This window comes from Lampetra planeri, chromosome 2 (assembly GCF_965212315.1).
Source record: "Lampetra planeri chromosome 2, kcLamPlan1.2.h2, whole genome shotgun sequence".
NCBI classification, from domain to species: domain Eukaryota; kingdom Metazoa; phylum Chordata; class Hyperoartia; order Petromyzontiformes; family Petromyzontidae; genus Lampetra; species Lampetra planeri.
Genome location: NC_136108.1, coordinates 30,161,274 through 30,187,434, shown reverse-complemented (window position 1 = coordinate 30,187,434; position 26,161 = coordinate 30,161,274). Strand labels below are relative to the sequence as shown.

The 26,161-nt window shown below is 51.5% G+C and overlaps 1 protein-coding gene across 2 annotated transcripts; it reads left to right on the top strand.

Moving 5' to 3' along the window:
- The first annotated feature begins 605 nt into the window (after nucleotides 1–605).
- Nucleotides 606–25,551, top strand: LOC144731430 (frizzled-3-like). 2 transcript variants are annotated; one of them, XM_078612466.1, is made up of 9 exons: nucleotides 606–1,392; nucleotides 5,186–5,269; nucleotides 6,439–8,052; nucleotides 16,254–16,450; nucleotides 16,765–17,269; nucleotides 18,022–18,588; nucleotides 19,593–19,741; nucleotides 21,903–22,175; nucleotides 22,879–25,551. In XM_078612466.1, exons 3-9 carry the CDS (start codon nucleotides 7,825–7,827, stop codon nucleotides 23,597–23,599), a joined length of 2,640 nt encoding a protein of 879 aa, XP_078468592.1. In that variant the 5' UTR covers nucleotides 606–1,392; nucleotides 5,186–5,269; nucleotides 6,439–7,824; the 3' UTR covers nucleotides 23,600–25,551. The 2 variants fall into 2 exon arrangements, with proteins under 2 accessions (XP_078468592.1, XP_078468600.1); XM_078612474.1 differs by lacking the exon at nucleotides 5,186–5,269.
- Nucleotides 25,552–26,161: the final 610 nt, after the last annotated feature.

Here is a 26,161-nt window from a genome sequence, read left to right as displayed (position 1 = left end):
ATCTCTACATCAACGCATGGAGCTGGTTTACATGGATGGATTGGTGTTCAATCCAAGCCTGAAATTGCTAAACTGGTTTTAAGAATTAAGAGGGTTTAGGTATCGACGGCTTAATGAATCAAGTCCATTAAATGTATCGGACTAGGAAGCCCAGTGTTAAATCGGACCTTACTGTTACTACCCAACTATTGGCACAAACTTTAACATTCTTAGATTGGGGTTTAAAAATACCCAGGTGATCGGCACTGCTACCTTTAACTTCTCACCGGAAATTACTGACGCGCATAACTTTAGTTTCCGATTAGGTTACGTTGTAGACGAACCCAACTTGGCATAAATTAAAACGCTGGAGCATGCCACTTTTTACGATTGCACGAATACGTTGATTTGTAGCGCTTAAAGTACGCTCTTGCTAATCCTATATTAAGTGCCCGACAATTTTGGTCCAATCTCCAAATTCTGGGTGGGTACACGCACAATTTCCCGGTGCGAGCTCTTAAAACGTTACCGTTTTCGTGTGCTCGAGATCGACAATTGTGAGCAGCTTCCCCCTAGCGGTTAACATGGTCCGCTACACGTCTTGACATTAAAGAATGGTTTGGGAGCACGCGATTATGCTGTGATCATGCGTTTCGTGTACTGTACAAGGTTGTTTCGCCAATTAAGAATGTTTTTGCCTATTTTTTTATTGTTTGAATGCAGTTATACGTGAGCACTTGCACCCGTACACCAGTACCACGTTGCAATTATCACCACCATCGCATTGATCGCCACTGTCCTAAGGCCACCAATCTTTAGATGTAGCCTCTCTAACGGCCACGAGTGTACTCGTAGGTTTTTTCGGTAAAGTCACGTAGATAGGAAAAGAAATAGATCACGAGTGTGAAGTTGAAAAGGGGGTCCGTATTCGCCGTCACCACCGCGACCAACAATGTCACCAGCGGACTACAATTCCCACTCATCGCTGCCATCACCATCACCACGGCGTCATAAAACCGCAGCGTTCGATACTGCACGCCGCTCATCCGTCACAAATCAGTGTAATCGCCCCCATCCACGAACATCAACTGCAAATCACAAGCAAATGACGAGAGGCATCCAATCGCCCCGTCGACCACCGCCACACGATTGAGCCCCCCACCGTGACAATAGCCCCGTCTCCCCTTCCCTGCAGGGGAGGGTCCTTTGGTCCCAAACCCACAGCGCGTATTTCCGCCCATCGCGCCTGTGATTGGAGCTGGTGTCGGGGTGTGCGTGGATGTGTGGGTGTGTGTCGATGGTGGTGACGGGCGGGGGGGTGTTAATCGAGATGGGAGAGGTTGTGTGAGAGACACAAGGAAGGAAGCTCGCTCGCTTGCTCTGCGGGGATGCAATGCGCTCCGGAGAGAGACGGTAAGAAGCAGCCCTCGACGCGGTGCGGTTTGACACCAACGCGCTGCATCGCATTGCACCGCTCCGCATGTGCTGGTGGGGTTTTGTTGGATTTGTTGTACGTGCGAGTGATGTCGCCCAAGTGGCTGCGATCCTCCCCCAAGCCGTGCCCGGGTTCGATCCACCTGTCCCACGATGCACATCGTACAATTCGCTTACGGCTGCATGCGTCGCGGGGACGCAATCGCCACGGTCGCCGGTAGAGAACCCAAGTGGCCTTGGTTGCCCCCCCCCCCCACCACCATCACCACTAAAGGTTGACTCGGCATGCATTCGTTCCGACCGTGGTACTGTGGTGGCCAACGATCATTCGGAACCGAAGAGGACAAAGGCGAGAGCGGTGGGTGGAGGGGTGCGTGGTTTGGTCACGACCTGCCCGTCTCCACGTGCGTCTTCTCGCCCTTTACGCCCGTGGCTTCTGTGTGACAGTCTGTCCAGGCTAACGGAGGAGGATCTTTGTCCTTGTAATGCGGCGTTTTTTAATGCTGCTGCTGTACTTGACAATATCGCAGCAGAAAATAATGTACAAGCCTTGTGGCAATTCGTTGCCGGATGAAGGCCTTTAATCACTCTGGGAGTCGGTCATTGGGGGGGCTTGTTTGACCATACTTAATCACGATAGTTCAGTGGAAGTGGGGGTCACCAAGAACCGGCTCAGATGGCACTCGCCACCGATGTCAAGCCGTAGCCAGGAATCGATCTGCGATACTGGCTTCATAGGAGCAATGCGCTCACCGCTGTGCCACCACTCACACCCCTTACATTGCAATGTTATTTACCCAGAAGAGCTTGGCCGAGTCCCCTTAGACTCTTCATCAGGAAGGGTCTTTGTATTGGGATGGTTGGCCAATACCCTGTTAAGGATTTTTTTGTTGCTTCTACTTTCTGTACTGCCATCTGCTGGCCACCTCGCAGCCCAGCGGGTTGGGGAGCTCCCTAAAATCCTTGTGTGATCCACCAACCCACGCCTCCACAAAGTGCCGGTCACAGGCGTGCCCCACCACACCATTGCCTTTCGACTAAACCCGAATGATTGCCTGTACCGACACTCGTGTTTGCCCTTGCGATGTGTGTGCCTGCCTGCGTGGTTATTGTAGGATTCTTATGCATCCCGTGTCACCATCACATGAGAAACATTGGCCTGTGTGTCTATGCGGAACGTTGGTGCAAAGTGGTCACGCTCTGCGTGCGCCACGTGGCATTCCCAGCACCTGGGCCCCATTCTTGGCCGTGTATTCCGTCAGAGGTGGCCGAACCTGTTCCGGCCCTCTCCTAGGTCGACCCAGCCTCAAACGCGTATCTGATACATTCATTCAACATCAACAATGGGCACGTAAAGTGCTCGCCACGTGACGCTTTCACGTGCCTTTCCAGCCTTAATAGGTGTTTGCAAACATCACTTTCCCCCGATGGTTTTTCACACTAAACGAGGGACCTTCGTCTTTATCTTTGGGCATGAATTGTGCACAAGCTCATAGTCCTACATCAATGGCTAAGACATTGACAAATGTCATCTTATTGGAATCAGACTCACCTAAGAAATTAAAGGACAATTGTATGTATTGCTGAACGATTAAACGTGTTTTAATGTGAATGCACAGAGTTAACCAATGTAAATACTGTACAATAATCACAACAAAGCTTTCTTCGCAACCTCTAGTGTGGCTGTTTTAAGTCAACAAAATATTATTATTGACTTAAAGCTTTCGGGACTGCAGGAATACATATTCTATGGGTCTTTCGGTAAAGCCACGTAGATAGAAAAATAATAAAAATATCACGACGTTCCGATCGCAACACAAGCAATCGTCTTCTCACCTGATGACGATTTGCTTGTGTTGAAATTGAAACGTCGTGATATTTTTATTATTTTTCTATCTACGTGGCTTTACCGAAAGACCCATAGAATAAAATATTATTCATGAACGACTGGATATGACTTGTCTTGGCCTGAGGTGGGCTTCTCACTCGTGATGTGGGTGCTACGGTGGCGAAATGTTAACTATCTCACCTGGTATGCAGGAGGTCGCTTGTTCGATTCCGACCCTGACGCCTGTATATTTGGAGTTTGCATGTTCTCTCTCTCCATAGTTGCGTGGATTTTTCCCCGAGTCCTCCGGTTTTTCCCTCCACATTTAGAAACATGCGCCTGGAGTATTTGGCTGCTATACATTTTCACATGGTAAGCCACTTCGTTGAGCTATCATTTGTGGCCTGGTCGCTTCTGAAAAATATCTTTATAACTCAGTGGGCCTGATCTGGGAAAATAAAAAGTTTACTTTATGTACTGTGACATGTCACTGGTCCGTCTGCCCTCCAGCCTTACCTGTGGTTACCTACCTCTTATTTATCTTGTGACAAGTCAGCAGTGGGTTTCCCACAAAGAGACTCGACTGCCATCACCGGATTGTGGAATTTCCTCCATTGGCTAATGGCCATTTACAGAGATGAGCACCATTTCACATTTGAGCAAGGAGATAATCTTATTTTTGTTCTTATCAGCCATGATCTTCTGGATGAAGGCTTCCCCAAGCCGTCGATTAGCACGGTTGGCTACGTACGGTGCGAAAGAAGTTCAGCATACAAACATCAACCTTCGCAATGCTGCGGTGTTTTAATCCACCAAGCAAAAAGCGCACCAGCTGATTTTTATTTGTATTCACTTTGACAAACAGCTGTCTGGGTCTGTCTCTCCATCCACCAATCGATCTGCCGGTCTGTCTTTATATCTACCCTTGCCTGTCTCTCCACCTGTCTGCCTGCCTCTGTCTTGAATGTCCCCTCTGTATGATGGTTTGTTGGTCTGTTTGTCTCTTCATCTCTCTCTCCATCTATTTATCTCCATGGCCCTTTATATGTCTGCCAATCTGTCTGTATCCCTCTCCCTTCGTCCACATGTCAATCATTTGTAGTCACACAGTAATAACCTTCCCCCAATTTCACTAAAATTGCCCCAGCGGCTCAGTTACTTGGGGCAACAAGGTGGTGACAGCAGCAATACAGCCTCGGCCCTCGATTTTTGAGGTGCCTCCGTGTATAAGTACCAGTAAATACAATACTACGACACTGTGATACATCCTATGTAAGTAAATTGGTAATTAATTCCATTGCATCATCACAGATGTGTGATGAAATATGTTAACTTTGTTTTTGTTTCATGTCGCTTGGAATCGGGCATGGGTGGCGGGTGAAACAGAAAAGGGAATGAATTGAATTTACACCCCCACTCCCGCCTAAAACAATAGCAGCACCGGGCCCCCATCAAACTCAACTTGGCCATGAGTACAGCATGTAGGTTGTGAATGTTCTGACCACCGATTCAACCCACCCTCTACGTCCAGAAAGCATCCGCATTGTCACTATTCACGAGCTGACCCGTATTCACTTATCTGTGCGGAGGAGCTTCATTGTCATGCTTCAACACAGCGGGCGAGTGGCAAGAATAGAGCAGTCTCCACTTCACACTCCGTCCAAGTGCATTCAATCAGGCAGTTGGGAGTATATTTGACGGTGGCGTCTGTATGAATACTGGTTGGCAGGGGTAGTTTGTTGTCCTTCCCCCACACCTACCTTTAGCACGGTTGGCTACGTACGGTGCGAAAGAAGTTGAACATACATACATGATGCAACGACGCATCTATTCGGTGATTGATATCGATTCCTAAGCTTACGATGCACACATCGAATCGCACGCCTTACAGGCGTCAGATCGCTTGCTTCAGAGATTAACGTACGGATGGATGGCATCACCCAGGAGAGGGCGACCACGGAGGAGATGGAGCTATAAGATCAGCTCCATGAGCAGGAGGAAGATGGATTGTGGCATCATCGCGGAACTGTGAGAGACGGCGGCAACTTGAAAGATATCTTCATCCAGCAGTGGATAGATCAGGGAAGGGAGGAAGCAAGAGGCAGGGTATGGTGGCATCGGTGGCATTGTCTGTGATGACATCTTGATTTGAGGAATGCATTAGGGCTATGGCTACTTTGGGATTCGTAATTGTGAGTTTTAAATATCGTTAAATGTGGGTGTAATGATAACATAGATTTTGTCAATGGACCTTGATTCTTAGGTCCGTAATACATTCCTAAAATTGTGTAAGAATCGATTATTTGTTATTTTTTATGAAAATATAAACAAATAGGTAACAACAACTCCGAAGAGACAAATAATGAGAAACAATGCGAATGAGAAACAGTGAAATAGTGAAAAAAAATCGATGCTTGAACAAAATCAGAGCCCTTAATTCCAAAAATATATCAATTGGCAGGGTTCGGGTTGTCAATAATTAAATTTCGATTGGCAGCATTGCCCGATTAAGTTGTTGGATAGTGAACGAATTTCACCGTCGGCCAAAAAACATAGAGCCTATGGAGCCTAACCCTAACCTTTGGTCACGAGTTAGGCCCGTGTAATATTTGCCAAAAATGGTGCCATTTATTTGAATAAAAGACAGCAAATCAGTGCAATGAGGGAGCCTCCGTTCAATATGTGGAGACCAGTGCACGATGGAACTTGCACACGGAAAGGGGGAAACGCACAGATAATTAAACACCCGCGGTAGGCACAGGCCTGGGTGCAATGGGACTGCTGTACAGTCGAACATTAGCATTTATAAAAACATATTTTTCTATCGAATTATTTCATTGCCAATCATGTCCAAATATTACACAGATCTTGGCATCGGTGTTCATGAGCTGTGTAGTACGTTTCATAGAGATTGATTACTCAGTTTTTTGGTTTCGTTGTCACCGAGCGGATTTAATATTTCCCAGAGTGAGCAATGAATAGCCCTCAGCTCCCTTAATCACGGTGCTGTTTGTGCATGAATACCATCATCATGATGGTAACAGTTAATTTGTTAATCCTTGAAACGAGGTGATATTACGCAGACATGCGGCTGTAAATGACGCAGAGCTGCTAATTGCAGTAATTAGCAAGTAATGTGACGGGCTGGTGTTATGTGTTTTTTTAATGATCTTTGCGTCACCGTGTCGCTTTCACAGGCATTGAGACGTCCTCGCAGTGGAGGTGAAGTCACGGGCTCGCCCGGTGAGGGGGGGGGGCAAACGAAGCAAGGACTCCAGCACGTCAAGCGAGCGGTGACGTGGAACTTCAACAGTGATGCTGCCGAGATCTACACCTTCCCCTAAACCCGAATCCTAAAACACTCTCGCTCTGAACCTGGCCTAAATCTTCATCCTAAAACACTCTCCCCATAAACCTGGCCTAAACTCTCAAACCGATCACGATCTCCAAAAACCTGACCCCAATCCTAACCATAACTATAATAACCCTTTTCTCCAATCCGACTGACATGAAGCACTATTTTTCAGAGGACTAGCAGTCGAAAAATAATCTACTTTTTCAATACATTTTTTGGCGTGATTTATCGTGCAATGAACGCAGTGATGTAACGTTTTCACGGGCGTGTTCTCCCCACCCTACCAGGACTCTGCTCGGGAATCTGTGAGACATTCCATAGGTGATACGTTAGACTTAGAGATCCATGAAGGCCCCTGAGGGTTTTTAGCTGAGCACAAGTTTTATACTTGGAGGATTTGTAAACCTCGGCACACGTTTATATTTTTTTAATAAATCTATTTATACGCAGCAAATATCCGAAGTGACGAGTTTAGAGCCTTATTCTTGCACCGTGTCATTCAAACATACGTGACGTTATAACGTTTAAGCATGAAATACAATTGTTACATTTCAATAATTAATGCTTTAAAATAAATAGTCGATCCAATCCTAGCAACAATAGTGTAAAAGTATCAAAAAATAATATCTTTTTTTAAAGTTAATTTTTATTTTAATTAGTAAATTCGCTGACGGGAACAGAAAATTACAAGCTTTGGTCAAGCGCCCTTCTGCAGGAAAATACACAGGCACTATATACGAACACACACAGACCGACAGACCTGGACATACATACAATATCTCACTTCCATTTTAACACTCATAATGTAGCTGTGCACCCTCTAGATATGCCACACAATGTGAGGGCATCTGAGTGTTGGTTGTTAAACCATAGCACAATACTTTTTTGGGAAATAAAAATAAACATTTAAACTTAATGCCTTACACATTTGCGTGCCCAACGATCAGTGGGACTTGCACACACACACACACTCGCATGAGCTTCGCAACTTGACTCAGGTTATAAACTTTTGTGTCGATAATACATCGGTCACCCTGCCTTTTCCTGACCGGGCAGCACCTTCGCACCATTCTCAAAATCCATAGCCCTCCATTTCTTGTGCCCCGTCTTGAAACGCCACCGCGATTGAACGGCACGCACGCGTACACATTAACACGTGTGCACGCACGCGCACATGCCCGCAACATCGCGCCACTATCGTCGAGGCTAAAACTGAATCGACTCAACCATGAGCCAAAGCAGCGACATCCACCGCGTGCGGAGAGTGCGACCGTCGGCCCTGCTGGAGGTGTTGGCGATGGTGTCAGTGATGGTGGCGCCGGGCACAGATGCACACAGCCTGTTCACCTGTGAGCCGGTGACCCTCCGCATGTGCCAGGATCTGCCGTACAACACCACCTTCATGCCCAACATGCTTGGACACTACGACCAGATCGCGGCGGCCAAGGCCATGGAGGTGAGGCTGCCGTTCTTCTTCACGATTGTCATCATCGTCGTCGTTGTCATAAGCCATGGGATTTTCACTGTTGCATGAAGGCCTGAAAATGCCGTTGCCATCCCATGCCGTCCCATGATGCCCGCGGTACGTATCTCGGCTGACGTCACTGGCGAGTGGCATCTGAACCTGGCCTGGGACTGTGCTCGCTAACAGCACTTGCCGCAAACAGCCTGTGTACGCTATATGGGTGAGCTTTGTCTCTGTTTCAATGTATATTGAAATTTGAGTACGTGTGTGTTTGGTTATGCACGTGGATAGCGGTGGAAAGCGTTGGTGCAGCGGTTAGCGCGCTGTGAAACCAACCCGGTGACCCTAGTTCGACTCCCGCTCACGGCCAACACCAGTGAGAATCATCTGAACCGGTCCTGGGCCTCGCCTAAGTCGACTCAGTCTCATATGAGTTCCTGGTGTGGTGTGTAAAGATCGTAACTTTGGAGACAAAGGCGGTCGGGCATGCTGCTGGCAACTCACCCCCTAGTTTCGATTTAAAGCTTTCGTGACTGCAGGGATTCATCTTCTTGGTTCTTTCGGTAAAGTCACGTAGAAGGGAAATAATAAAAATAAAACATAATAAAATACAATTCTCACGACGTTTCGGCCACAATGCAAGCAGCCATCCTCAGGTGATGCTGTCTTTCCGACAGACCTGTTCTTCACCTGAGGACGGCTGCTTGCGTTGTGGCCGAAACGTCGTGAGAATTGTATTTTATTATGTTTATTTTATTATTTCCCTTCTACGTGACTTTACCGAAAGAACCAAGAAGATCACCCCCTAGTGTGTCGTTCTGGACTTAACACGTATTCGCTAACAACACTTTCCCCAACTGTGTCAAAGGCTACACGGGGGATCTTTGTCTTTGTGTGTTTGTGGTCACCCATTATCATGCTGCTATCCCCATCAGCCATCTGCTGCCAAACATCAAGAGAGGCCCCCCTATCGAGCCACACCCTCCCATTACCCACCCAACACCCCCCCCCCCGTTCGCCACAGGCCATGGCAGGCACTGCCAGGCCCTGTATTGGGAAACACAAACCTGACACGGGCTTCATTCTCTCATCGTCATCGTAAGCCATGGTCAATCCACTGCTGAATGAAAGCGTACCCAAGTCACCGCCACTTCTCATTCTATAACCTGCCAGTAAAGGGATGGGTGTTGCATGGACGTGCGTGCGTGTGTGGTGTGTGTGTGGTGTGTGCGTGGGGTGTGTGTTTGTGTGCAGTGGCGTGCTTGGGTTTTAAACGATACAAACAAGGTGGTGTGGATTGGGAGTTGTGGTGTATGTGGGTTAGGTTTGTGGGTGGGTGTTATGGGTTTGGGTTGTGTGATTGTGTGGGGTGTAGGTGAGGGTTATGATGTGTGATTGTGTATGGGGAGTGGGTGAGGGTTGTGGTGTGTGATTGAGTATGGGGAGTGGGTTAGGGTTGTGATGTGTGATTGTGAATGGGGTGTGGGTGAGGGTTGTGGTGTGTGATTGTGAATGGGGAGTGGGTTAGGGTTGTGGTGTGTGTGATTGTGAATGGGGTGTGAGTTAGGGTTGTGGTGTGTGTGATTGTGAATGGGGTGTGGGTGAGGGTTGTGGTGTGTGTGACTATGTATAGGTGTGGGTGAGGGTTGTGGTGTGTGTGATTGTGAATGGGGTGTGGGTTAGGGTTGTGGTGTGTGTGATTGTGAATGGGGTGTCGGTGAGGGTTGTGGTGTGTGTGACTGTGTATGGGTTTGGGTGAGAGTTGTGGTGTGTGATTGTGAATGGGGAGTGGGTTAGGGTTGTGGTGTGTGTGATTGTGAATGGGGTGTGAGTTAGGGTTGTGGTGTGTGTGCTTGTGAATGGGGTGTGGGTGAGGGTTGTGGTCTGTGTGATTGTGAATGGGGTGTGGGTTAGAGTTGTGGTGTGTGACTGTATGGGGTGTGGGTTAGGGTTGTGGTGTTTGTGATTGTATGTGGTGTGGGTTAGAGTTGTGGTGTGTGTGATTGTGAATGGGGTGTGGGTTAGGGTTGTGGTGTGTGACTGTATGGGGTGTGGGTTAGGGTTGTGGTGTTTGTGATTGTATGTGGTGTGGGTTAGGGTTGTGGTGTGTGTGATTGTGAATGGGGTGTGGGTTAGGGTTGTGGTGTGTGATTGTGAATGGGGTGTGGGTGAGGGTTGTGGGGTGTGTGATTGTGAATGGGGTATGGGTGAGGGTTGTGGTGTGTGTGATTGTGAATGGAGTGTGGGTGAGGGTTGTGGTGTGTGATTGTGAATGGGGTGTGGGTGAGGGTTGTGGTGTGTGTGATTGTGTATGGGTGTGGGTTAGGGTTGTGGTGTGTGTGATTGTGAATGGGGTGTGGGTGAGGGTTGTGGTGTGTGATTGTGAATGGGGTGTGGGTGAGGGTTGTGGTGATTGTGACTGTGTATGGGGTGTGGGTTATGGTTGTGGTGTGTGTGATTGTGAATGGGGTGTGGGTTAGGGTTGTGGTGTGTGTGATTGTGAATGGGGTGTGGCTTAGGGTTGTGGTGTGTGTGACTGTGTATGGGGTGTGGGTTAGGGTTGTGGTGTGTGTGATTGTGAATGGGGTGTGGTTGAGGGCTGTGGTGTGTGTGATTGTGAATGGGGAGTGGGTGAGGGTTGTGGTGTGTGTGATTGTGAATGGGGTGTGGGTTAGGGTTGTGGTGTGTGTGATTGTGAATGGGGTGTGGGTTAGGGTTGTGGTGTGTGTGATTGTGAATGGGGTGTGGGTTAGGGTTGTGGTGTGTGTGACTGTGAATGGGGTGTGGGTGAGGGTTGTGGGGTGTGTGATTGTGTATGGGGTGTGGGTTAGGGTTGTGGTGTGTGATTGTGAATGGTGTGTGGGTTAGGGTTGTGGTGTGTGTGATTGTGAATGGGGTGTGGGTTAGGGTTGTGGTGTGTGTGATTGTGAATGGGGTGTGGGTTAGGGTTGTGGTGTGTGTGATTGTGAATGGGGTGTGGGTTAGGGTTGTGGTGTGTGTGATTGTGAATGGGGTGTGGGTTAGGGTTGTGGTGTGTGTGACTGTGAATGGGGTGTGGGTGAGGGTTGTGGTGTGTGTGATTGAGTATGGGGTGTGGGTTAGGGTTGTGGTGTGTGTGATTGAGTATGGGGTGTGAGTGAGGGTTGTGGTGTGTGTGATTGTGAATGGGGTGTGGTTTAGGGTTGTGGTGTGTGTGATTGAGTATGGGGTGTGGGTGAGGGTTGTGGTGTGTGATTGTGTATGGGGTGTGGGTTAGGGTTGTGGTGTGTGTGATTGTGAATGGGGTGTGGTTTAGGGTTGTGGTGTGTGTGATTGAGTATGGGGTGTGGGTGAGGGTTGTGGTGTGTGTGATTGTGTATGGGGAGTGGATTAGGGTTGTGGTGTGTGTGATTGTGTATGGGGTGTGGGTTAGGCTTGTGGTGTGTGATTGTGAATGGGGTGTGGGTTAGGGTTGTGGTGTGTGTGATTGTGAATGGGGTGTGGGTTAGGGTTGTGGTGTGTGATTGTGAATGGTGTGTGGGTTAGGGTTGTGGTGTGTGATTGTGAATGGGGTGTGGGTTAGGGTTGTGGTGTGTGATTGTGAATGGGGTGTGGGTTAGGGTTGTGGTGTGTGTGATTGTGAATGGGGTGTGGGTTAGGGTTGTGGTGTGTGATTGTGAATGGGGTGTGGGTTAGGGTTGTGGTGTGTGTGATTGTGAATGGGGTGTGGGTTAGGGTTGTGGTGTGTGTGATTGTGAATGGGGTGTGGGTTAGGGTTGTGGTGTGTGTGACTGTGAATGGGGTGTGGGTGAGGGTTGTGGGGTGTGTGATTGTGTATGGGGTGTGGGTTAGGGTTGTGGTGTGTGATTGTGAATGGTGTGTGGGTTAGGGTTGTGGTGTGTGATTGTGAATGGGGTGTGGGTTAGGGTTGTGGTGTGTGTGATTGTGAATGGGGTGTGGGTTAGGGTTGTGGTGTGTGTGATTGTGAATGGGGTGTGGGTTAGGGTTGTGGTGTGTGTGATTGTGAATGGGGTGTGGGTTAGGGTTGTGGTGTGTGTGACTGTGAATGGGGTGTGGGTGAGGGTTGTGGTGTGTGTGATTGAGTATGGGGTGTGGGTTAGGGTTGTGGTGTGTGTGATTGAGTATGGGGTGTGAGTGAGGGTTGTGGTGTGTGTGATTGTGAATGGGGTGTGGTTTAGGGTTGTGGTGTGTGTGATTGAGTATGGGGTGTGGGTGAGGGTTGTGGTGTGTGATTGTGTATGGGGTGTGGGTTAGGGTTGTGGTGTGTGTGATTGTGAATGGGGTGTGGTTTAGGGTTGTGGTGTGTGTGATTGAGTATGGGGTGTGGGTGAGGGTTGTGGTGTGTGTGATTGTGTATGGGGAGTGGATTAGGGTTGTGGTGTGTGTGATTGTGTATGGGGTGTGGGTTAGGCTTGTGGTGTGTGATTGTGAATGGGGTGTGGGTGAGAGTTGTGGTGTGTGATTGTGAATGGGGTGTGGGTTGTGGTGTGTGGTTGAGTATGGGGTGTGGGTGAGGGTTGTGGTGTGTGTGTGATTGTGAATGGGGTGTGGGTTAGGGCTGTGGTGTGTGTGACTGTGTATGGGGTGTGGGTGAGGGTTGTGGTGTGTGTGTGATTGTGTATGGGTGAGGGTTGTGGTGATTGTGATTGAGTATGGGGTGTGGGTGAGGGTTGTGGGGTGTGTGATTGAGTATGGGGTGTGGGTTAGGGTTGTGGTGTGTTTGATTCTTTATTAAATGTTTCATTCACTCATCCCCGTTGCCCGGGTAACGTGCACTGTTGTTATTTGAACAGAGAGCACGGCCCCTTGGGTTAGAGAGTCATGGGGAGGGAGGGAGTTCCAGGGGGAGAGCTGAGAGTTAGAGAGGAGACGCAGACGGCGAAACGGAGACAAAGGTCTGGGTCACTGGGATCAGAATTTGGTGCTCACTCACGACCACAATAGCACTCGCCACCAAACACACACAGCCAAAGATCACGCCGTGTAGCCTTAACAAACTGTTGGGGCAAGTGCTGTTAGCTAACACCTAATGAAGGCCGGCACGGCACACGAGGGGTTGCGTCGGACAGCATCACGCCCGACCGCCTTTGTCTCCCTAGTGGCAATATTTACATACCGCAACAGGTACTAATTTGATGCTGAGTCTACCTAGGGGAGGCCCAGGAACAGTTCAGATAATCGTCACTGGTGGTGCCCGAGAACGGGAATCGAACTCGGTTCCAGGCTCAGAATGCAGTTCACTCTAACAACAGCCCTCACCACCAGACACACACACACAGTAACACACTGGCAAAGACACCGACACAGTCACACACGAAAAGACAAACATCCCTCTATATCCATTAACAGACTGGGGTATGTCCTGCTTATGTCCTGCTTGTGAAAGCTGGCACACCACGTGACGGGCTGCTCCGGCCAGAAGTTTACAAACCACACCAGGCATTTGTTTAATGCCCGTGAGCAGCTCCGATGATACCCCTTGCCACTGATGTGAGCCATGGTCAGGAATGGAACCCAGGTTGCCGGGATTGTAATGTGCCACTGCTACCAATGCTCTATACACACGCACACTTTGAGGCCAAGTGAAGTGTCGAGGGCTCGCTGGCGGGAGGTTACAGGACAGACCCAGGAGTTATGGGTTTTGATGGATTGAGTTGACAGGCGCATCATATATGCTCCCCACTGTGCCATCTCGCTGTGTTTTATCCGCCCGGCGCGCTGCTTATTGTTGTGAGTGTCGTTCATGGCTCAAGCTTGAGGAGGGAATACAATCCGTCTCGCGGTTTCCAGTCGCCGGCGACGTGAGCCCTGTGGACTAATTCTAGATTTGAAGCTTTCGTGACTGCAAGGATTCATATTCTTAGGTTTTTTCGGTAAAGTCGCGTAGGTAAAAAATTGTAATTAATAAGTTTAGTCGTTGTGTGTGTGGCGGCGATGATGATGATGATGATGCACCAGTGCTGGCCTCCACCAGACCAGTTCTTCTGGGAAGCCGCATGGGCTACACACGGCCCATCTGGCAGAGAAGGCACTAATGACGAAGCCAATGCCAGATCATTTCAATTTCCCAATGAATCCACCTTGCACGGGTTATCGCTGCGACTGCAAAATCCAAGCTGGACTCTGTTTCTTCTTCTTTTTCAATTCCAAGCCACAAACTGCCACGGTGGCTCCTCCATCCCCCAGTCGCGTTCTTTACGATTGCCCTCTGCAAGAACCGAACTTGACACCGCTGGTATGAGTAGTCGGCAAGCCGACGCAGCTCCAATTCCTTTTCAACATCGGTCCAGCTCTTCTCTAGGCCGTATCACGCCCCCTCTGTCTGGCCATTCAGAAGCTACTGTACTTGGCCATGCGGTGGCTGAGCTTGCAGGCTACATGACCCAGCCAATGCATCCCCTGCATGCCAGAGCAGACGCTCACTGATGGGACCATGGAAATTCCTCCGATAGAGCATTAGAATGCTTCCTCGCACACACAGACAATGGTGCACTGATACACAAAGACAAAGCTCCCCCGTATAGCCTTAACAGACTGTAGGGCAAGTGCTGTTTGCGAGCGTCTATGCAAGCCAGCACGGCACACAAGGCGGTGGGTGGCCAACACCACACCCGGCCGCCTTTGACTCCCCGAGTGCTGATGTTTCATACACCACCAGCTTACTCATTTGAGGCTGAGTCGACCTAGGGGAGGCCCAGGACCGGTTCAGATAATCGTCACCGGTGTGTTGGCCGTGAGCAGGAATCGAACTCGGGTCGCCGGGTTCTTAGCGCAGTTCGCTAACCGCTACACAGAAATACACAGCTACAAAATACACACACGCAGATAACTCCGCACGGATGTCAGGGCTAGGGTTGCCGCATGTTCCCGGTTTTCCTAGAACGTCCTCTCAGTCACTTGTCTGTCATGGGAAATCGGTCAGTCATCCCAGTACAATCGGAGTGTGCCGGTTTGTGTCTGTCGTGTAACAACAACGATAACATTATTGCACTATTCATAGTCAAGGTTTTTGGGTTAGATCGAACAAGTGTAAAAGTGTCGTAACCCTCCACCACCCGACACAGCCAGTAATGTTTGTTTACGTGACAACACAGGTTGTCGGGTTGTGGAGGGTTACGACACATTTACACTTACTCGATCTAACCCAAAAACCTTTACTATGAGCAATATTTGTAACGAAAGCCTGCTACGTGTTAAACTGATTATTGCACTACTCCAGACACTCAATGCAAGTACGAGTGTTTCTCCCGGCTTCTGGTATTGTGAGATCTTCTTCTTCCCACGCAATCCCAGTCACCGTGGAACGTCGTCGTCCCAACGTTGACCCGACGTCGGATCAACGTCGGAGCGAATGGTTAAAAAAAACTGGGACGTCCCAGTAAATGTGCCAACTTTGGGTCGACGTGGCGCAACTCCTGCGAACAAATGAAGGGAGAAGACAGGGAGAGATGGGTGGATGAGTCGCATACCCCCCCCCCCCTCGTGAACACAGGGGTGTGGGCTAAGGGTGGGTAACGTGGATGGAGAGGGTGGACAGGGGGAGTGGTGAACACCCCAATGGGAGGAGAAGGCGAGTGAAGGGGGTGGGTGGGTGGCTGGGTGGGGGTCGGGAGGTGGGCAGGGAGCAGGAGGCAAAAGGGTTATGAAGCAGCTGTGGTGAGCGAGGGCCATGTGTGGTGTGCAGTCGTGGCGATTATTAATGAGCGGGGGTGACAAGAGTAGTGTGTGTACGAGTAATCTGAGGAGTGATGGTGCAGCGGTTAGCGCACTGCACTTCAGACACAACAGTCCGAGTTTGATTCCCTCTCACGGCCAACACCAGTGACGATTATCTAAATCGGTCCTGGGCCTCCCCTAGGTTGACTCAGCCTCAAATGAGTAAATATCACTACCCGCCCCTTCGTGCGCCATGCTTGCCTTAATAGGGGGTCGCAAACTACACATACTCCAGCAGTTTATAAATGCGGTATGGGTGCGATATGTCTTATTTTGTGTGATGATGGTGACTGCGATCTTCTTGATGTTGATGATTAATCTGGACCTCGATCCCCTTTCTCCTCTCCCCTCCACTCTCTTTCCCCTATCACCTCCCTCTAATATCTCTCCCATCTACTGTCTCTCCCCTCCCCTCCCCTTCTCTCTCCCCTCTCTCTCTATCCCTTCTTCCTCCCATCTCGCCCCCCCCCTCCCAGCCGTTCCACCCGCTCGTGAACCTCGAGTGCTCACCGGAGCTGCGCCCGTTGCTGTGCGCCGCCTTCGCACCGCCGTGTGGGGGCGGCTCCGAGGGGGCGTCCCCCTGCCGACCGCTGTGCCGCCGCGTCCTTGCTCTCTGCTCGCGTCTCGCCGACGTCTTCGGCGTCGCGTGGCCCGATGAGATGGACTGCGAGCGGTGAGCTCCTCGGGGTTTCGATCCCCACACTTCCCCCCGCCCCCACCTTCCCCCACCCCCCTTTTCCTGGCTGGCGCATTTTGAGCCAGTTCCAGAACTGAACCGGCGATACGCTAGCCTCTAAAAAAGGCATCTGAATCTGGCACGGGGCCGAGCAGGGCCATGGGCGGGGCTAATCGCACTCTTCACGTGTGACGCCAGTCGGCACGGCCTGGCGTCACACGAGCCGCTCCAGGCTGGCTTGGCACGAGCCCACCAACACCATCGCCACCGCCACCACAACCGCCGCTAAACTTCCTCTCCTGTGACCACAGCTTCCCCGACTGCGACGGCGTCTTCCGCGACCCTTCCCACGGCTCCGACGGCGGCAACGACGGCGACCGCCGGGGCTCGGGGCCCGGCGACCCTCGCCACGCGGCGGCCGGCGTCGGCGGCGGCGGCGCTCAGCCCCGGGACTTCGGCTTCTGGTGCCCGCGGCAGCTGAGGGCGACGCGGGGCCTGGGCTACCGCTTCGCGGGCGTGCGGGACTGCGCTCCGCCGTGCCACCCGCACATGTTCTTCGGACGCGACGAGCTGGCGCTCGCCCGATACTTCATCGGCGCCATGGCGGCCGTGTGCCTGTGCGCCACGCTCTTCGCCGTGCTCACGTTCCTCATCGACGTGCGCCGCTTCCGCTACCCGGAGCGGCCCATCGTCTTCTACTCGCTCTGCTACCTGGCCGTGGCGCTCTGCTACCTCGTTGGATTCGTGGCGGGCAGCGGGGCGGCCGCGTGCAACCCCCCCGACGCGGCGCGTGGCACCGCGCCCACCGTCACGCAGGTACGGTGGGCGCGGGAGGTGCATGTGGTGGTGATGGACGTTTGGTTGGTTGGTATGTATGTTGAACTTCTTTCGCTCTGTACATAACCAACCGCGTTAAACGGAGGTGGTTGGTGGTGGTAGTAGTGGAATCGGTGGTGGTGAGCGGAGGTTTTGGTGGTATTAGTGAATCTTTGGTTGGTGGTGATGGTGGTGGAGGTTTGGTTAGTGGTGGCGGTGTGGTGCGAGTGGTGATGGTGGTGGTTTAGTTGCTTGTTGGTGGTGGTGTTTGTGGTGCAAGTGGTCGGTCGAGTGAGGGTGTGGTAAAACACAGCTTATCAATTTAAACAACGGTGGTGATGGTGAGGATGATTGATATTTGTGTTGGCGATACTAATGCAAATGTCAATACTGATCAGACCGACGCTTATTTGCGATGCTTAAACACATCAGCAATGCCAGTCACCAGTTTAACACGTAGGCTTTCACGACCAATATTATCCATAATAAAGGTTTTTTTACGGGTTAGATTTCATAAATATCAATGTGTCGTTGAACTCGCCACACGACAAAGCCAAATAGTACGGCTTTTCACGTAAACAAAACATGCCAATTAGTTACTGTTCCAACACACACCGGTGTGTTGGAGAGTCAACCCACAACATTTACAATTCGAGCACTGGTGATTACAACCAGTCGCCAAAGTACTCGTGCTAACGCTACCACTAACCCTTCTCCCGCACCTCTCCTCCTCCCTCCATCGACGCTGCCAGGGCTCCCACCGCCGCGCCTGCACGCTGCTCTTCGCGCTGCTCTACTTCTTCACGCTGGCGGGCGCCGGCTGGTGGGTCGTGCTCACCGTCACGTGGTTCCTCGCCGCCGGCCTCAAGTGGGGCAGCGAGGCGATCGCGGCGCGCGCCCCGCTCTTCCACGGCCTCGCTTGGGGCCTGCCCGGCGCCCAGACCACCCTGCTGCTGGCGCTGGGCGCGGCCGAGGGCGACCCGGTGAGCGGCGTCTGCTTCGTGGGCGTCTACGACACGGCGGCACTGCGCTGGTACCTGCTGGCGCCGCTCGGCCTGTGCGTGGCCGCTGGGCTCGGCCTGCTGCTCGCCGGCTTCGTGTCGGTGAACCGCGTGCGCCTCGTCATCCAGCATGACGCGCGCAACCAGGAGAAGCTCGTCAAGTTCATGATCCGCGTGGGCGTGTTCAGCGCCCTCTACCTGCTGCCGCTCGTCGCGCTGCTCGGCTGCTACCTGTACGAGCAGGCGAACCGCGGCGGGTGGGAGCTCGGATGGCTGCACCGCCACTGCCAGCACTACCACATCCCCTGCCCCGCGGTGGTGGGTTCGCCTCATCGTAGACGCTCGCTCCTCGCCCACCTCCCCCCGCCCCCCCCCCACCCCCGCGCAATCATCGCTTCTCGACCGCCACTACCCGGGTTGTGACGGAGGCCCCGGACACCTGTCTGCGGCGAGGGTTTGAACATCGACGAGGCGACGTCAGCACCGGTTGTGCTCGTGGTGGAGCTGTTAACTTGACGGGAGCACACGAGCAGTAGGCTCTGTACCGTCCCGGTGGCCGGTAGGTGTCTAGAGTCGCTGTAATTATAGTTACCATCTAACGTCCCCCGTGTCAGCGACCAAGTGGGTAGCCAACTTCGCGGGTCCTTGTCTGTAACCGAACCACAAACGACCAGCAGGTACCATTTGCTGGTCGGGCACTCCCAACTTTCAAAGTGCAGCTACGCTGTGAAAGTTACAAAGAGCTGGGTGGCGCATTGGTAAACAGTTGGGGCCATTCAGTAACAAGGGCCCGGTTCAATTCTTGTTCCTCTGGTGTCTGTTCCTAGCGTGGTTTCCCGAGTTGCACCGCGCGTATTTTTTTTTCCTCTCAAGCTTTTGCCACGCACTACTACGGGCATCTTCAGAAGTTGAAGTGAATAATTTGTGTAGTACAAGCGACTGTGAAAACTGAGTTGTGTCCTGTGCTGTGTGTTATGTATGCGTTCCATTGGCGTAACTGCAACGTTTCTGTATATGTTGCACAAATCAGTTGCTTTGCATCTCGACACTAACGATCAATTAGTGAATGTTTCATATCATCATCATCACCACAACTTCAACATCATCTTGTTCCCCATGCCATGTTTATCATTTTTATGTCATTTATCACCACAACCATCACAATTGGCCACGGTCTTCTATCCACTGCTGGATGAAACGCTCTCGAGGCCCTCGCCACCACTCGCGTTCTCACGATACAACGATCTGTCGGGCTTCTGCGCTCGAGCCGATTTCCTCACTCCATCTCCACCTTTTGTCATATATATCCTGACGGAGCGCAGGCGGATGAGCCGGGCCGTCCGGACCTGACGCTGGTGCTCGTGCGCTACCTCATGACGCTGCTCGTGGGCATCCCGTCCGTCTTCTGGGTCGGCAGCCGCAAGACGTGCTCCGAGTGGGCGAGTTTCTTCCACCGGCGCGGCAAGCGCGAGTGAGCAGCCCCCACCCAATCGCCGAAAACCATGTCACTCACACGCCGTGACGTCCAAGGCCTAGGCCTGGAGCCCAGGCCACATCCTGAAGACGCGCCAAAACATAACGCCAGATCCGCACCCGAATCAAATGTGTAAACCATGAGGAAAACCCCCCATCGTAACAGGCCAGAAAAAAACATAAGCGTACAATTATTTTCTACGCCACACCTGAGCGATCGACCGCGTGGTCAAATCCATCTCGAAATAGCGCAACTCAGTTACCGCCTGCCAGCTGCTTTGTCCGCGTCTGAGTCAGTAGTTTCCCAACGAGGTAAATTAAACATCGCGTTCGGGATCATAACGACCAGTTGTAGTTCGCAAATGCGTCGCGTGATGAGAGGCGTCGCTACAAATTGCTGAGCGGACCAATACTTGGTCCGCCTCGACCGGCTGCAGAGACGACCGCGTAGAAGCCGTTCGGTTTCGTGCAACCGAGTTGCACAACAACTAATCACTCCAGTGTGGACCCGGCTTGAGGCTTAGCTGGCCTAACCTGACTACTGAGCCATGAGTCTTGGCCAAGCACTAAACACAATATTTAAGTCTAACCCTAATCTGGGCATTATGCGTACTCTGAACTCTAACTATGAAGCCTCTTGATAATCATAGCTGGATCCCAATGTCTAGGCCACAGTCCAGTCACTGAACCCTGAGGCTGTCTATCTCGCTGAGCCCAAAGTCAAGGATAAACTGTTACCCCAAAATTGTTTAAAGTGATTTGCTGCTCAAATGAGCATTGAGGAAGTGCTCATCTCCTGTTCACAGCCCTGAACCAGTGGTGGGAAATTCCACGTTTCTACAGTGGCGGGGTGTCTATCCCTAGGACAAGCAGTTTACTTGAAACTCGTTTTATTGACCCCACAGCCGGATGATGGGCTGAATCAACCCCCGACCAGGATTAGAACCTGTAACCTTCCAATTGCAGGGTGCTCGCTCTACCGATGAGCCACCTGGCCTGTAGCTATGCCTAATTCCAGTTCTAAGTTCAAGGCCAAAGCCTGACCACTGTCGTTGATGGTTGATTAACCATGAGGCCGCAGCACTGGGAGCAGGCCCAACTCTTAAGTCCTAAAACCTATAATCAACGATTTTTGGGTTTAGATCGCGTTATTTATAAATGTGTCGTAACCCTCCACCACCCGACACGGCCAATCAGTGAAAAAAGTGTCACGTTGACAAAAGACAAATAGTTCACTGCTTTAGCCCACCGGTGTGTTGAAGCGTGGAACCACAACATTTACAATTTGAGTACGACGTTTCGCTGGTAATTGCATCCAGCATCATCGGGCAATTCGCCAGAATGGTGAGGCTCTGCTGTGTCTCCCGTTCTTATATAGAGCAGCAGCAGGGTGACGTCATCATTAACTCATTAACTCATCAGGTGCAAAGATTTGAGGGGGGGTTATTGTAATTATATACTTGATTAGTAATAAGGCTATTGTTACGATGCGAGTTGTAGATTAGTAATCATTTGGAATGTGTTCTATTGTGATTATGCTACATTAATAATCAGTTAGTGCTTGTCTCCCTTATAAGGAATTGTAATGCATCTAAAACCTAACCACAAAGTTGAGCGCACTTTTGTTTACTAAAATCCGTCAGCTTTGCCTAGTCTCTAATCTATAAAACTATTGTATTTTTAACCACTAATGGATTCGAATCATATTGCCACGCTCATATGAATGTTGAACATCTCTGCTGATAGGCTAGAATCAAGTTCAAACTCCACATTCCTATAACGGGGTTCAACATATCTATAGGGCCGCCACTGTCTCCTTCCTACAAAGCGTTACATTTTATTGATTCCAGCGAAATGACATTGACCTCTCAAATATTCTTCTCATGAGACATTGCATGGGAAAAACAATATCTCACTATACTCGAAGAAAGGACAGTTCAACACATCATCCTGAGTCGTGTCTTATTATCATTTCATTTCTTTTTTACACAATTGACAAACGCTGAGACTTTTATTTTCCCGGAATACACTGACGGCAAATTTCGCAGGACAGGACAAGCCACCGTAGTTCAGGTATGATCCTGGGAAAAAAATCAAGGACAGGTGGTAACCGCACTGTGACCCCTGCCCTGTCGATGGCCCCCTCTTCCCTCCGCCAGCACGACGAGCGACTCCCAGCAGATCCTGGAGGACGTTCGCTCGCAAACGCAGGGCCAGGCACCCGCCACCGCCGCTGCCGCCACGACGCCGGCCCCGGCGCGCGACCCCAAGACGCCCGTGGTGCGCAAGTCCCGCGGGACGTCCACGCAGGGGGGCGGAGGAGGGGGCGCGTCCGTGGCCGGGTCGCTCCATGCCCCCACCGACGCCGGCAGCGTCCCCAGCCGCGTGGGCAGCAGCTACCACGGCAGCCTGCACCGCTCGCACGACGGACGGTGGGTGAACACCGCCTCGCTCGCCTGGCTGCTTGCTCACTTGCTCGCACGCGCGCTTATGAGCTTGCCTACAGACTCCCTCACTCACCTGTATACTTGCTTGCGCTCTCGCCTGCATGCTCGCTCACCCGCCCGCATACCAACGCACTTAATTCCTTGGTGACTCCACAGAAATTAAGCAAACACTCATGCTATAATTTTTCCTACCAAGATTGAAAGTGTGTAAAAGCATTTGGATGTGTCTGTTCGTCTCTCTGTAGTGGCGGGTCCTGATAACTCTCACAAAGATGGTCCAACGTACACAAAGCTTGAGTATAAAGTTGCATTGCTGTTAGGGACTTACTTTATAGAGACCAGCCAAATTGATTAAATTATTGCCCAAACCTGGGTAATCAAAACCAGTGTCTATAGAGGATAGGTCTTATGGATCATACCACTTTACACGTTAGTAGTGCTAACATCATCCAAAGACGCGTGTCGGAAAGTGTTTTAGAATCAATGCGTAGGCATGCTTTTTCTTCATTGTTATTTATGTTCCCTGCCGAGAGCCAAAGGGGGGAGAGTAAGCGCACGTATGGCGACGCACACACGTCATTGTAACGAGCGCTTTGTGGAGAGAATGGGGGGCGGGTGGGGCCATGGGGTTCGACAGCGCGACAAACGTTCCACGTGTGCACGTGTGTCCCCCGTGCGCCGTGCGCAGCCGAACGCCGGGCAGCGCCCGTGTCGCGGACGAGCGCCTCGTCTACTGCAGCCTCCCGCGAATGCGCGGCGGCGACGGCGCCGCTCCGGGACAGCCGCCGCACTCGCGGCCGCCCTCGCGCCACGACAGCCTCAACCGCCTCAACGGCAACTCGAGAGTCGCGCGGGCGCAGGGCGGCGGCACGAGCATCGATCAGGCCGCGAGCCCTCGCTCGCGCCAGGGCTCGCGGTGCGGGAGTCTCGCCCAACTGTCGGCACAGTCGAGGCACGGCAGCCTGGTGCAGCTGGCGCCTCACTCACGCCAGGGCAGCCTGGCCCAGCTGACGTCGCACTCACGCCAGGGCAGCCTAGTGCAGCTGGCGTCGCATTCGAGGCAGGGCAGCCTGGCCCAGCTGACGTCGCATTCGAGGCAGGGCAGCCTCGCCCAGCTGACGTCCCACTCACGCCAGGGCAGCCTGGTGCAGCTGACATCCCACTCACGCCAGGGCAGCCTCGCCCAGCTGACGTCGCACTCACGCCAGGGCAGCCTCGCCCAGCTGACGTCGCACTCACGCCAGGGCAGCCTCGCCCAGCTGACGTCGCACTCGAGGCAGGGCAGCCTGGTGCAGCTGGCATCCCACTCGCGCCAGGGCGGCCTCCGAGACGAGAGCGTGGGTGCGCAGCCGCTGAGTCGTGGGAACAGCATGGACTGTGTGCTGGAGGAGGACTGCACGAGCGCGTGAGGGCGCAGGGACGTCGAGGCGACGCCACATGTGCGGGAGCACACACGCATGTACACACGCACACACATGCAGGTACACGCACGCAGCAACAACAACAGCCGCCATTCACGACCTGTGCAAAAACTAAACAAAGACAATGACCCCCCCCCCCCCCACGTATAACCTTTAACAGACTGTTGCGGCAAGTGCCGTTAGCAAGTACTATGAAGGCTGGCACGGCACACGAGGGGGTGGGTGGCCAGCACCACGCCCGGCCGCGTTTGTCTCCCCAGTGCTTATGTTTACACACCGCACCAGGTATTAGTTTGAGGCTGAGTCGACCGAGGAGAGGCCCATGACCGGTTCAGATATTCATAAGTGTTGTTGGTTGTGAGCGGGAATCGAACTTGGGTCAGAGTTTCGTAGTGCAGTGCGTTAGCCACCACATTTCTGCTCCCCATTTGCACAAACACGTGCGCACAGATACATGCATGCCAACGTACGCACGCATAAACATTGCGTAGCAACATCAACCCTCTGATGTCAACGCACATGTTCACCCTGGCACAAGCCTTCCCATTCCTAGCATCTGGGCAATCTTCTGGAGTCACAAGGGTCAGTGACCATACTCCTGATCTCCTTCTTTCACCCGGCTCTATGTTCATGTAAGGGTCCTCATTACTGTTATGGATCCTGTGAAAGCCTGTAGGTCCTGGATCTTATGTAAGTCTTTGGGTCTGTAGCAATTAACCCACTCTAGATGTGATCAATCGTCATTCGTCTGATGTGAGATTCCGTTCGAGAATTAACTCTTTTTTTAATGGCATTGTGGTACATGTAGGGCCTCTAGTGGCTGTAGGCTTCATCTTAAACAATCACAGCACAATAGCAATGTACAACCTCTTGTCTACTCACTAATGTTGTGTTGACCATGGGGGCTATTTGACCATACTTCACTACCCTGGTAACGGGGGGAGGAGGGGGACAGAGAGGCCACGGGGGAGTGTGCAGGACCAGTTCAGATATCACTCGACAGGGTTAACCGTGGCTGGTAATCGAACTCGGGTCGTGGGGTTTATTTGCAGATCTAAAGCGATCGATTCTCGCACGCATGGCTCGATGCGTGCGTTGTGAGTGTGAGAATCGGTACACGGCTGCTGTGTGGTGTCATTATACTGACCTGGTAGTATGTCGACTCGGCCTTAAATGAGTACCCGGTGTGGTGTACGTGTGTGAGCATCAGTATAGGGAAGACAAAGGTGGGCGAGCGTGCATGGCACTGGCCACACTGGAATGAAAACCTTCGCGTGCAAAGTGGCCACATGCTCATCTCAGTTTTTTTTTACGTCCAGAGCACAGCAGTGAGAAACTTCGTATTCCTGTGGGTGGATTCAGTCAATTAAATAAGCACAACTATTGCTGTCAACCTGCCCAGCACCGAGTGGCGCAGATGATAATTATGATTGACCGGCATCGTCTTCGTCGCCACCTCACTGGTGTTCACCACGTTGGCAAATTCCTGCAGGGCCCATCGAGAATGCAGAGAGATTTCTGGGGCGGGGCGCGCAATGTGGGATTGTGACGTTGATGACGACGATGATGCGAAAGTAACAATGGTGTATGACGACGATGTTTATGTACATTCGTATAACCACAATTCACAATGCGACTGTGGCTCAGCAGTTATGATTCAGAGATGACTGCAATAGACTGCAGGGCATGGCGGTGCACTTTGGAGGTAACGGTTGGTAGATCGTGTACTGTCGTGAAATTCCCAGTCTCGTAGAACTGCACGTTGGCCAGGAGATGGCAAGTACAGCAAGTGGGATCGTGAACCCATCTTTGCGGACGTTTCAGTGGTATTCGCTCGTATTGTGTGGCGGGTTTTCTGCGGGGCGCTCCCTTTTCTTCCCGCAAAGCATCATGCTCCAGAAATCGGCCAAACATCGCAACGCAGGGACCCCCCCCCCCCCCCTGAAGAAAGAGCCTTGAGAACCAGCGAGGTTAGCCTGGATTCCGTGCATGACATCGCTATCGATTGTATGAAACAAAGGGAAGATTACCGTGTAGGAATTTTGAAAACAACTCTCGTGATGTTGATGTGAATGTTTGTGTATAGGCCTGGTGCTGCATTTAAACAAACAAAGAGAGAATTTCACGTTTTTATCACTGGTAAATTATCGTGACGATTAAGTTCGACGGCCAAAAGGGCCTTACGGGGGAAGGAAAAACATTTTGCCTACAGCACCAACAGCATTCTATAATGAGCCACAACCCTTCTGGTGAGACCAAGAGAAGTCAGAGTTTGGCTGCTTAAACAAATGCTGTTGGAAAACGTTGTTTTCTGAACGCCGATGGGCAGATAGAACTACATGTAATTTATATATTTTTGTGGTGTTTATTTATTATTTTATTTCCCACAATCCACCAGGGCAGCGCATAATGATGTTTGCATGAAGTATTTGATCAATCGTTGACGGTTGAAGTTGACCAGAAAAGGAAAAAATATATAACGTAAACTTGAGTTACTCTTGAATTTTAAAAATGCAGTTTACTGTGAAAGTGGAGGGCTAAGAATGGTAA

Excerpts from the sequence above, each read along its gene's own strand:
- LOC144731430 (XM_078612474.1), top strand. The coding sequence starts at position 7,825 with ATGAGCCAAAGCAGCGACATCCACCGCGTGCGGAGAGTGCGACCGTCG. Across the intron at positions 19,742-21,902 it reads CACCGGCGCGGCAAGCGCGA|CACGACGAGCGACTCCCAGC; the intron begins GTGAGCAGCCCC and ends TCCCTCCGCCAG. Across the intron at positions 22,176-22,878 it reads CACCGCTCGCACGACGGACG|CCGAACGCCGGGCAGCGCCC; the intron begins GTGGGTGAACAC and ends CGCCGTGCGCAG.